Source organism: Salvia miltiorrhiza, chromosome 5 (genome assembly GCF_028751815.1).
Source record: "Salvia miltiorrhiza cultivar Shanhuang (shh) chromosome 5, IMPLAD_Smil_shh, whole genome shotgun sequence".
In the NCBI taxonomy this organism is placed as follows: Eukaryota; Viridiplantae; Streptophyta; class Magnoliopsida; order Lamiales; family Lamiaceae; genus Salvia; species Salvia miltiorrhiza.
In genome coordinates this window covers 20,979,122-20,992,382 of record NC_080391.1, presented here as the reverse complement: position 1 = coordinate 20,992,382, position 13,261 = coordinate 20,979,122, and the positions used below count along the sequence as shown (strand labels likewise).

At 35.2% G+C, this 13,261-nt stretch overlaps 1 protein-coding gene across 2 annotated transcripts; it reads left to right on the top strand.

Annotated features, from left to right (window-relative positions):
• The first annotated feature begins 2,674 nt into the window (after window positions 1–2,674).
• On the top strand, window positions 2,675–9,923 carry LOC130986664 (cellulose synthase A catalytic subunit 5 [UDP-forming]-like). 2 transcript variants are annotated; one of them, XM_057910130.1, is made up of 14 exons: window positions 2,675–3,484; window positions 4,277–4,469; window positions 4,574–4,782; window positions 4,891–4,990; window positions 5,078–5,261; window positions 5,574–5,840; window positions 5,997–6,342; window positions 6,507–6,644; window positions 7,261–7,386; window positions 7,554–7,766; window positions 7,849–8,125; window positions 8,249–8,445; window positions 8,522–8,872; window positions 8,995–9,923. In XM_057910130.1, exons 1-14 carry the CDS (start codon window positions 3,398–3,400, stop codon window positions 9,580–9,582), a joined length of 3,276 nt encoding a protein of 1,091 aa, XP_057766113.1. In that variant the 5' UTR covers window positions 2,675–3,397; the 3' UTR covers window positions 9,583–9,923. The 2 variants fall into 2 exon arrangements, with proteins under 2 accessions (XP_057766113.1, XP_057766114.1); XM_057910131.1 differs by having other exon boundaries at window positions 2,679–3,484; window positions 5,081–5,261.
• Window positions 9,924–13,261: the final 3,338 nt, after the last annotated feature.

The window sequence follows — 13,261 nt, the reverse complement described above, 5'->3', positions numbered from 1 at the left end:
GCATTGTAAAACATTTCAATTAGAGTCCCTTCATCAAAGCCATGGGACGGGCACTTCCTCAATTTTATCCTAGTACCGTTCCCATGTTTCTGCTAATGATTCCCCTTCATACTGCTGAAATTGAACAATGTCCATCTTCAGCTTTAACGTGAGACCAGGAGGATGAAACTTTCTCAAAAATAAGTGCGCCACTTCCTCCCATGTAGGAGTGGGTCCCAATTGTAGAGTGTGGTACCATGACTTAGCCTTGTCCCTTAGTGAGAAGGGAAATAGACGAAGGCGAATGATGTCATCTGCTACGCCGTTCATCTTTATCGTACCGCACAACTCCAAAAACTGCCTCAAGTGCGCGTTGGGATCCTCTACGGCCTTACCTCTATATTGATTTTGTTGTACCATTGTAATCAACCCAGTCCTCAGCTCAAAGTTATTTGCGTTGACTCTTGGTGGCTCTTGGTACTGATACAAGGGAGTAAACGCCTCGTCAATTGGGGCTTGTTTTTGCTCACCAGCATTTTTCTGAGCATCCAATTTTATTAAATCTTGTGCCCAAGCAATTTTATTAAATCTTGTGCCCAAGCAATTTTACATAATCTTGGCGGACGGAGGGAGTACAAATTATTGAGAATGTTGTTGTAATAGAATGAGTAAGTACTTGAAACGATGTCTATTACTCTCTCCGGCCGCCAAGATTATGTAAAAATTACTATACTTGGCATCCGCCAAGATTATGTCACTTTCCTTTTATGGCAATGGTCCCACCATCATCTTTAATATTTTATCCTTACTAACACTCTTTATTTACAAAAAACTCACTCAAAATTCAATCTCAACCACACATCTCATAAAGTGGCGGGACCCTTTCTCCACTACATCAAAATCATCACCAATTTTATTAAATCTTGTACCCAAACAATTTTACATAATCTTGGCGGACGGAGGGAGAGTATTAGATACTCAAATGATTTAAGCAATGCATACTCAAAAAAATCCATAGATGCATAACCATTATTATCTCACAATCCACTACAAAAATTCCTTCAACTCATCGAATTCATATTTTGAAGTCTCATGTTTAGTCAATTGTAACACTGTGCAATTGAGCAGTAAATATACTAACTAAATGTTCAAAAAATAATAAATAAATAAATAGATATGTTATAAGTCTATGTATAATCATAAATTTTGTCAATATCAATATTTTAGTAATTTTATTTATGTTTACTAAATATTTTATTTATATTTACTGAATATATGTGATCATTTTAGATAAAATATATTATTACATATTTCATTTAAAAAGAAATTATTTAATTTGCTAGGATTATAATTGATATACAATTATAGTAAGAGATAAATTTTTTTAACTAATATAATAAATTATAATGCTATGATTATGTAATAATCAATTTGCTAGGATTATAATTGATATAGAATTAAGTGATTTGGTTAATTTTAAATATTCAAAATTTATCTTACACTTGCTGACTAAATGTTCATGAAAGAACAAATAAATAAATATGGTAAAAATTTATGTATAATATTGATATTAATATTTTAATAATTTTATTTATGTTTATTGAATATTTTTTTTATATATTTTACTGAACATTTGTGATCATGTTATATATCAATATAATTAACATCTATAATATATTCAAGAGATAAAAAAAACTTAACTAATACTTTAATTGAACAATAGAAAAATTTATAATAAAAAGTATACGCATTATTTGGAGTAGACAAAAAAATTATTAAAATAAAAATTAGAAAATAGTAAGGTGATTTTGGTGGGAATACACAGCTTACAATTTTTGGAAATGGATCTCAATTTATATATATATGTATATTATATATATATGTATATATAGATATAGATTTGTGAAAATCAAGCCACTAATTATTTGTAAGATATAGAATAAAAATAATATTAAAAAAATATTGACATAGATTAAATGTGAAGTGTTCACAGAAGGTACTTATAATAGGAGATTATATGCTAAATTAAATATTTTTAATGTAATCGCCTAAAAAAATATTTTAAATGTAGTCTTTATATATTTGTCATACAAAGTGCAAAGAATCCCAATACATAGGATCTTCTTACGCGGTTTCCCTTTTACGCGTTTTGGTTTCTCTCTCTATATCTCACTTGCATATACATGTGTGCATCCAAAAGCAATTTTGTGTTTCTCTCTCTATAATACTATCTCTTATAAAAAGCAATCTTGTGTTTCTCCTTCTAATATATAGTATTTCTGAAAACATTCTCCATAATATATTCTTGAATTGACTGAAAACTTAAAAAAAGCATAAAAAATAATAATAAAATAAGAAGGCACATCCAAAAGAGGGAAATGTACAACTACAGGAAACAGACAGCATGATAAAGAAATTCACAAAATATACAGCCAACATCCACAGATCACCACCCATCGCAGCTGGATAGCAGATATCCCCTCTCTCTCTCTCTCTCTCTCTCTCTCTCTCTCTCTCTCCACATATACATACACCTTTATGGAGTAGTATTTATTACTGTACCAACTCCGGTGGGGACGACTCAGAGCTAGCACAGCCACCACGACATTTTGGGCCCCAATATTTACACACACACAAACACACTACTTTTTTTCGACATTAATTTAGAGAGAGGGTTTCATTGTTTTGTTAAATGAATATTAGTATAAAGAATACAAGTCCACCCAAATCTGCACTCCCTCACTCACACACACACACACAGTGACACACGCTCTCTCTTTCTCTCTCTATCTCTATCAATCAAGACTCTAAAAAGTCTATCGGTCCTGTCCAGCTATATTACAGTGCAGCGTTAGCTTGTAAAGAAAAAAACTTTAATTATTTTCATTAATTAATTTCTTCATTTTTAGTTCTATTTGTTTTATCATCACTACATTTCTCAAGGAACACAACCATACATAAACCTTTTGGTTTTCATGACTTTCCAAAATATTGTATAATAGTTTTTCCTCTTTTATACTATTAAATCTTTCTTCTAATTGGGGTTCTACTTTTTTTATGTGTGCTTTTCCCAATGTGCTGAATTCTAATGGGGTTTACGCTCGGTTAGAAATACTCGATTTTAAGCCCAAAATCCCTCCTTTTTTCTTCAGCCATTGCTCGCCAAAGATAAATCTAGAGGTGGATTAGGTGTATCTGATTGAGATTTTGGGCACAGAAAAGCAAGAATCTGAAGCTGCATTAGGGCATTTGGAGCTAAATCTTGAGGGGTTTTAAGTGAGATTTTCAAAGATTTTGAATTTGGAAAAAAAATTGTTGAGCGTTTGGAGAAATTCCAGCTGTTTCTCCACCACAGGGGATTGAATTCTGGAGTGGGATTCGAAAAGTTGGGATTTTTGGCTGATTTTCGTTCGTGAGAATGGCGATGAACACAGGAGGGAGGCTTGTTGCTGGTTCACACAATAGAAATGAGTTTGTGCTGATTAATGCTGATGAAATTGGGAGAGTGAGTATTTGGCTAAACCCTCATTTACGTTTTCTAATTTCATCTCTGTTGATGCTCATTTCCCTCTTTGTGCTTCTTGGGATCCTTACTTAGATTTAAGTGTTAGTTTGTGTGGAATTTGTTTGTGGCTTAGTTGATTGTGAGAATTAGGGATTGGGATTCGAGATTATATTTTAATTGCAAAAGGCTTAGACGTCTGCATTGGCATGTATTTAGAGGGTTGTTGAAGTTAATATTTTTTTCTCATCTGTAATGATTTTGCTGTGTTTAACTTCTCCAATGGAAATAGTAAGAAGACGAGTGTTCAGATTTTATTGTATTTCTTTCAATCTGCCTTTATGATGTTATTTTTCTTGATTTTTAAGTGATTGTAATCTAATTTTTGATGCATTATCTCACATGCTAAACTTCTTGCATTATATGAATACTTTGTTCTTCTGCAAACCGGAAGCATGTGGTTCTGATAGTGTACCAAATGCTGACTATTCTAAGATAGAATGCAGAAAAAAGAAGACTAATATCTTGGTCATAAATGATAGAATAACTAGTAATCACAAGAAAAGTTAAGAACTTGTACTAAAAATTGTTCGATGAGGACTTCCAAGTTACAGTAAATGGCCTTAGGAGCTATATATTATGCAAGTTACTAGGTGAGGAATCTTTCTATTAAGGAGTTATTGTCGAGTTGGTTTTATATGGAGGTCAAGGAAAAACCATTTATGTTGCTTTATGGTCATACTTAAGGATGACAGACTAAGGTTATCACATTCCTGATTTCTTTTGATTTTATAGATTAAGGCTGTTCATGAACTAAGTGGGCAAACATGCCAAATTTGCGGGGATGAAGTGGAGATAATAAATGAGGAACCGTTTGTTGCCTGCAATGAATGCGCTTTCCCCGTCTGTAGAACTTGCTATGAGTATGAGAGAAAAGAGGGAACTCAGGCCTGTCCTCAATGCAAGACCAGATACAAGCGCATCAAGGGTGAGTCTGTCGAAGTTCCTTTTTTTGCAAATGGTTGTTGTTTAGCAGCTGAAATCTTACTATGTTGTGTTAATGTCTAATTGGCAATTGCATTTGTGCCATAGGTTTCGCTAGGGTTGAGGGTGATGAGGATGAAGATGATATTGATGACTTGGAATATGAGTTTGATTATGTAAAGAGCGAGCCTTTAGGCTTCACCCAAAATGGTGGCGCAGTAGGATCTGCGTATGGTGGTTTAGCTGGATCAGCCACGACATCTGGACATGATTCATCCCAGGGTATCGATATCCCTCTTTTGACATATGGTGAAGAGGTAATGAATTATCTAGACCTTCTCTCTCTCTCTCTCTCTCTGTCTCATATCCTGTGTGTAGCTGTCTATTGCATCATGTTGACCTTAATGTCTTTTGATTATGTCTAGGATGTTGAGATTTCACATAATCAGAGTGCTATAATAGTACCCCCATTTGCCAGTAATGCGAATGGAATTCATGCGACTCCTCCTGGTACAACAGCACCTCGTAAGTTGTTCTTCTGATTCAATTTCTGCAGTGGGAAGCCTTTTTAGTTTGTTTCAGATTATTCACTTGTTATTATTTCTGATGTAGCAGTGCATCCCCGGCCTATGGTCCCAGAGAAAGATCTTGCAGTATATGGCTACGGAAGTGTTGCATGGAAAGATCGTATGGAGGAATGGAGGAGAAGGCAAAATGAAAAACTTCAAGTGGTCAAACATCAAGGGGCTACTGGCGGCGACTTTGATGGGGGTGATTTTGGTGCAGATTTGCCTATGTGAGTGCTGAGTTGTAGCCATGATTTCATGAAAATGGCTCATCTGTCCTTTGCTTTGTATAACAATCTTTAACGTGCAAAACTGGCTCATCTTTCTTTGCTTTCTATAATATCTATGATATTTTATGTGGTTATAACTTAAAACAAATCTGGAACTTACGTAGTTCTGGCTTCTGTCTCAAGTTATCTTCTAGATGTTATGCAAGATAATGCATGTTTAGCCACTACTCGCATTAAAGTGTGAGATAAATGGTGATTACCTTTGTTTATAACAACTCTACATTTATTCTCATTATCCTTGAACCTATGTAGGATGGATGAAGGGAGACAGCCACTTTCAAGGAAACTGCCAATTGCTTCAAGCAAGATAAATCCATATCGGATGGTAATTATTCTACGTCTTGTGGTTCTTGGCTTGTTTTTCCACTATAGGATTCGCCATCCCGTTCCTGGTGCATATGGCTTGTGGATGACATCAGTTATCTGTGAAATATGGTTCGCTGCATCATGGATACTTGATCAGTTTCCCAAGTGGTATCCTATTGAGCGAGAAACTTACCTTGATCGACTCTCTCTTCGGTAAGCATCATCTCTCACTCTCTCTCTCTCTTGCTCATTTTTGTTCATCTTTTGATTCTTGTTTTTAGCATTTTCTAATTATTATAGTCATTTCAACTTAAACTCTTGAATTATTTTCTACTGTTGATGTTGTAACATTGCTTGAACTTTTTATAGGTATGAAAAAGAAGGAAAGCTCTCAGAATTAGCAGATGTTGACGTCTTTGTCAGCACAGTAGATCCCATGAAAGAACCTCCTTTAATTACGGCAAACACAGTTCTCTCCATCCTTGCAGTGGATTATCCAGTTGACAAAGTATCATGCTACGTGTCAGATGATGGTGCAGCCATGCTTACGTTTGAAGCACTTTCTGAGACATCTGAGTTCGCTAGAAAATGGGTTCCCTTCAGCAAGAAATTCAATCTTGAACCTCGTGCTCCTGAATGGTATTTCTCTCAGAAGATAGACTATTTGAAGAATAAAGTCCATCCTTCGTTTGTTAGAGAAAGGCGTGCAATGAAGGTTGGTATCATCTATATTTTGTGACTTGTTGAGATTCACACAAAAATGAAGGAAAAATGAACATCTTCATTCTCTTTGTGCATGAGTTCACTGATGAATGATTCAGTTTTTATCATATCAAATAAACTGACTATATGGGTTTCTGATATCTGTGTCTGGCACAGAGAGAATACGAGGAGTTCAAAGTTCGGATTAACCGTTTGGTGGCCATGGCTGAGAAGGTTCCTGAGGAAGGTTGGACTATGCAAGATGGAACACCCTGGCCCGGTAACAATGTCCGGGACCATCCTGGTATGATTCAGGTTGGTGATAGTTGTAACAACTAATCTCCTTGGATTTTCTTCTGCAGTATGTGATTTTAATATATCTTATACAAAGGAAGTAGTAGTCGCCTCAATGTTGAGGGCACTAAATTGATTCTATGGGCTATAGATGTTGGATTTTACGATGCATGTCATTTTCTGTAGGCATAGGTTTCAGAGAAGCTTATTTCTTGATTCTAACAAAGTGTAGTGCCAAAATCCTTTTAAGTTTTTTCCAATGTTTTGCAAACAATATATGAATTCTATTGTTTTCATTCTGTAATAACAATTTTAGTGATGGACACTGGCATCTTGATTCGCCTAATCCAATTTCTAGTGCACTAACTGAATAAGATCTCGTTGGAGTTTTGTCATGTTATCTCTTGGTCCAGTGCACGCGTCATGTGCAATAATATTGTGCACTATGTGTGCCATTGCATTGCTTTTAAGAGTGGGGTTATTATGTGTTGTGACAAGCAAAGTAATGATGTGTGTATATATATATATATCTATATTTTGCACATAAGCGCAATAGGCTGGTTGCATATAGCTAACTACTTTATGTCATTCTTTTTGTGCTTCTGTTAGTTTTTATAATTGGTTGCTCTTTCAACAGGTATTCCTTGGTCATGAAGGTGTTCGTGATATTGAAGGGAATGAGCTCCCTCGTCTGGTATATGTTTCACGTGAAAAGAGACCTGGTTTTGAGCATCACAAAAAAGCTGGTGCTATGAATTCACTGGTGAATGCCTATTACTTTTCTATATATATATATATATATATATATATATATATATATATATATATATAAATGCAGAACAACGCCCCTCCCAACAAAATGAAAAAGAAGAGAAAAAAGAAAAAAAGGTTTACTTTGTTACTGAACTTATTACTGTGTTAATTATACAGATACGGGTTTCAGCTGTTCTGTCAAATGCTCCTTATCTTCTAAATGTCGACTGTGATCACTACATAAACAACAGCAAGGCACTGAGAGAAGCTATGTGTTTCCTGATGGATCCCACCTCAGGAAAGAAAGTATGCTATGTGCAGTTTCCACAAAGATTTGATGGGATTGATCGTCACGATAGATATTCCAATCGCAATGTTGTGTTTTTCGATGTATGTATATCCTCGCTTATAGCCTATACTTGCTATGTTACCCTTACCATCATGCAGGAAATAACTCTTCAACTTTGTGCAGATCAATATGAAAGGATTAGATGGTTTGCAGGGACCTATATATGTCGGAACCGGGTGTGTCTTTAGAAGGCAAGCGCTATATGGATTTGATGCTCCTGCTAAAAAGAAAGCACCTAGTAAGACATGTAACTGCTGGCCGAAGTGGTGCTGTTTGTGTTTTGGTTCAAGGAAGAACAAGAAAGGGAAAACTGGGAAAGCAAAGAGAGATAAGAAGTCGAAGCACAAAGAGGCATCGAAGCAAGTACATGCTCTTGAAACCATTGAAGAAGGAATTGAAGGTAGAATATACATATATATATATATATATATATATCGAATTCATGAAACTTTTGTAGCTTTAATCAGAGAAGAAACGTTAGGAAATACTTTCTGCTAAAGTACATACTGTTGATTCCGTGTAGAAATAAGTACTGTTGATCGACCGCCCATCTCCCAAGAAAAACTTGAGAAGAAGTTTGGTCAGTCACCTGTTTTTGTGGCTTCAACACTTCTAGAAAATGGCGGAATGCCAAATTCAATTAGTTCGTCATCACTCTTGAAGGAAGCCATCCATGTCATCAGCTGCGGTTATGAAGATAAGACAGAATGGGGAAAAGAGGTATGTGGTGTCTTGTTCATTCTGCCGTCATATATGAGTTGTGTGGATTCTTCTAAATTTTCAAATTTCTAACCAGGTCGGCTGGATATACGGCTCAGTCACTGAAGATATCTTGACGGGGTTCAAGATGCATTGCCATGGCTGGCGTTCTGTCTACTGCATGCCCAAAAGGCCTGCATTCAAGGGATCTGCTCCAATCAACCTTTCAGATCGTCTACATCAGGTTCTTCGATGGGCTCTTGGATCAGTCGAGATTTTCCTGAGCAAACACTGCCCGATCTGGTATGGATATGGCGGAGGATTGAAGTGGTTGGAACGATTTTCCTACATAAACTCTGTTGTGTATCCCTGGACTTCTATTCCGTTGCTTGTATACTGCACATTGCCAGCTATCTGCCTTCTTACAGGGAAATTCATTGTCCCTGAGGTATGTTGTTTTTTAGTTGGCTCTCCATTTTTACTACGTATAAGCTATCTTCCGTGGTCTCCTTCGCTATGTTGTCGTATTCTGCTGTTTGTTTTAACTAATGCATCATTTGAATTTTACAGATCAGTAACTATGCCAGCATCATATTCATCGCACTTTTCATCACCATTGCTGTGACTGGTATCCTTGAAATGCAATGGGGAGGTGTTGGAATCGATGACTGGTGGAGAAACGAGCAGTTCTGGGTGATCGGAGGCGTTTCCTCCCACCTATTTGCTCTTTTTCAAGGGCTCCTCAAGGTCTTGGCTGGTGTGAGCACAAACTTCACCGTCACCTCAAAAGGAGGTGACGAAGATGGGGGATTTGCCGAGCTGTACCTCTTCAAGTGGACGTCGTTATTGATCCCGCCCACGACTCTGCTGATCATCAACATAGTTGGGGTGGTCGTGGGAGTTGCGGACGCTGTCAACAACGGCTACGATTCTTGGGGCCCGTTGTTCGGTAGGCTTTTCTTTGCCATTTGGGTCATCATGCACCTCTATCCGTTCCTGAAAGGTTTGATGGGGAAGCAAGAGGGAGTCCCGACAGTGATCATCATATGGTCCATCCTGCTCTCGTCGATACTAACCCTCGTGTGGGTCCGGATAAACCCGTTTGTCTCGAGAGATGGCCCGGTTCTCGAGATCTGCGGGCTCAACTGTGACGACTGAGGATCGTGGTGCCAGCCTCAACTCTTTGCAAGTTGCAGGGACAGCTCTTCGTTGTTGAGATCGATCTTTCCTTGTGCAGCCAGACGCGTTTGCTGGTACGTTTTTGCCCCGATGTACCTAAGGTAGAATAAGAAGTAAGAAGTGTTGCTCAATGAGTTTAGTTTGTATAGATCAACTGATTGATTGATAGTATTTGTTTTTGAGATATGGTTTCATTGATTCTTTTGTTGGATGTGTTTGTTTATTTGTGGTGTCTGAGTTATGGCCCTTAAAGGGTTATAAATGTAACTGAAAAAAGAGGATTATATACCGGTTTAAATATCATTCTTTTTTCCTTTTTCTTTTTCTGTGGTTCAAGAAAATGTTTATGTTTCTCTTGGTTTTCTGCCAATTATTGGAAAATTTAGGGTTAGGAGATAGAGATTTGATATACGTGTCACGTGTTAAAAAGACTTATCTCTTGTCGGCAATCCGTACAAGCCTAGTCACTCAGAACGATGTCGTTTCGATAAAAGTTGCAAAATGTAGTCGGAAATTTGAAAAGATCAATTCAGCCGGTCATTTTAAATCTCACTTTCAAAGAGCTTATAAGATATTTTAAAATTTTATAAAATGTACTAATTTTTTAAAAACTTGTAAATTGTTAAAGTATTTAAATAATTGAGTTTATAAGTTAGATAGAAAATTTTTAGTTAGAAAAATATTATCGAAAAGAGATGAAGTTAAAATGGTATATTATAAAAATAAAAAAATCATATATAATTGAGTTATTTTTATAAAATAATTATTGCTTATAAGATAATGAGAAAATAAATTGGAATAAAGAAACTTATTTTTTCGGAGCTTATAAGTTCTTCGAACTTATATTTAAAGCTTATACGCTGTTTATGAACTTATTTTGCCAAATATTATGAAGAAATTTATAAACTTCTAAATAACTTATAAGTTGTTTTAAAGAGTTTATAAACTTAACCAATCACCTTCTTGATTTTTCAATTTCATCAATTTTTTCCTTGTAGATTGTAACCGTAAAGTCGTTAAACATGTTGTAATTGAAATTATTTCACAGTTATGTTAGGTTAGTATATGGACGAAGAATAAAGAATGAGGTGGATTTCAGTTTGTAGATGACATTTGAGATACTTTCCTAGACTTCTGAAATTCGACGATAGTTGGACCGATTCATTCGGGGAATGTTTGGCTGAACTTATAAGTTTTCTAAATCAACTTATAAGTTTCTTTAAAATATTTGGTAAATAAGTTCATAAACAATTTATAAGTTCAAAAAAATTTAAGAGCCTTATGATAAAAAAATAAGTTTCTCTATAGATAGAAGAAAAAAAAATATGAACTTTTAATTATGTATGATAAAATAATAAATTATAATTGAATAATATTTGTAAAATGATTATTGCATATAAGATTATGAAAAAATAATTTAGTGTAGAGAAACAAATTAAATATTTTCTATTTTTAGCAAAAAAATTCTTCTAATAATTTTTTTTCTCTAACCTATAAGCTCAATTATCCAAACACTTTGACAACTTATAAACTTTTGAAAAATTATACTCCCTTCGTCCCATATATATAGGCTAATTGGTATTTACACAAAGATTAAGAAAAATCATTGAAAATGAAAAAATATAAGTAAACTTCCTAATATGCCCATATTTATTATGTAATAATGAATTAAAGTTAGAGTAAATTAAAGAATTAAATAGGGATATAATAGTAAATGAGTAAAAAAAACATTACTATTTTTTGTGAAAACAAGCCTATATATTTGAAAAATATATTAAAAGAAAACAAGCCTATATAATTACAACAGAGGGAGTATCTTATAAGTTGTTGGAGCTTATAAACTTTTTAAAATAAATTTTGTAGATTTTAAAAGTCTTCGGATTTCTAAAATCTATGGATTTCACACAGATTCTTTGAGTATTTTGGAATTCTAAACATGAGTCTGCTAGATTTTTGACGGATTTCAACAAGAGTTTGAAGTGAATTTTACGGATTTCAAATCAAAAATCCCAGCGCTCGTTGGCTCTAAACGAGAGCTGGACTCAGCGCCCAACGACCGCTGGCTTGTTAAAATTTGAGAGATTCAACCATCTTGGTCGCCTGTGAAGTTGCCGATACCCTATCTTCCTACATAGCATGATCCGCATTATCAGTAATTCCATTAATAAATATATAATCACTGAAAAAACTCAATATGTTGAAATTTCTAAGCATAATAAATTCGGGACATTGAGACATTTTCGCCAATATGAATGATATAGCAGCTTCCCAATCCACGTGCCTATTAGTTGTTGACCTTTGACACGCCAAACTTGGATATTGGAAGCAGTGATTGGATATTCAAAGCAGTGAAGCAAGAAATACAAATCATTGTAGAAGGAATATGACTCAGCGGCCGCTGGCTTCTTAACGCCGCGGTCGCTAGAGCCCAGCGAGCGCTGGCTTGTTCTAGTCCCTACTAGCCGCGGCCGTTGGGTTCCAATCGACGCTGGCTTCTTCGAGCCTCGGTCGCTGGATTCCAGCTGGCGCTGACATTTCAAGATTTTCGAATTTTCGTAGTCCGAACTCGGATTTGTTCATGTGTATTTTTTGAATGAAATCAATGGAAATCAGTCCAATATTAAAATTCATAGATTTTTAAATATACCCAAATTTTCATAGACTTTTAAAAGTCTTGAACGAATACACCCAAATTTTTATAGAGTTTTAAAAGTCTTGAACGAATACACTCAGATTTTCATAGACTTTTAAAAGTCTTGAACGAATACATCCAGATTTTAAAAGTCTGTAGAAATCTATTAAAATCCTGAACGAATACACCCCCTTAAGTTTAGTCTTAGGCTTTTGACTCATTCCAATGCCATTTAATATTTTAATTAAATTTTTACCATTTCCCTATTTTTTTTTCTTTGTTTCGTTCTTAGATTTACTTTGAATAACCAAATTTTGTGAATCTCGGGGCAAGAATTCTATCAAATTAGACCAAGTCTTCTCATTAAAACCAGCACAGAATAATAATATAAACCGATTTATTCAAAACAGATATTTGCTTAAAGAAAAAGAACATACAACAAAAGAAAAGCGACCGCCTCAAAAATACAAAAGAAAAGCGACAATAAATATTTTGGAATAGTCAATTTGAAACGGTTCAATTACATAAATAATTGCCAAATAGGTATAAGATCGAAGACTACGGCATCAATAATTAGAGTCAAAGAAGCGAAGCAAACGTGTCTGAGTCTCCTGTGACACGCGATCTTTAAATTTTTTATTTAATACTGTTAATTCATTTTAACATAAAAAAGAAAGAAAAATAAACGAAGCAAAGAACTCGTTGCATAGAAAATTTGTAAATTGTGAGACTCGAGCAAAGAAGCCGTTGCATTTTGATGTTAATGAAACCTATATAGTTACGTTACATACACGCGCATGTACATACATATATTTATTTGTTGGTAGCATCTTCGTAGAAGCCGACACTGTTGTTTCTCCCCGACCCCGAGCAAGAAACACGCAACGCGTTAATTCATTCCCTTCTCTTCCCCTATCATTATCATACAATTGCAAACTCCATTATATAACCCTTGAAACCACCCCATTTTCTCCACATGCAAATCATGAAGGAAGCAGTACAAGTAGTGCAGCTGCAGCAGTTGAT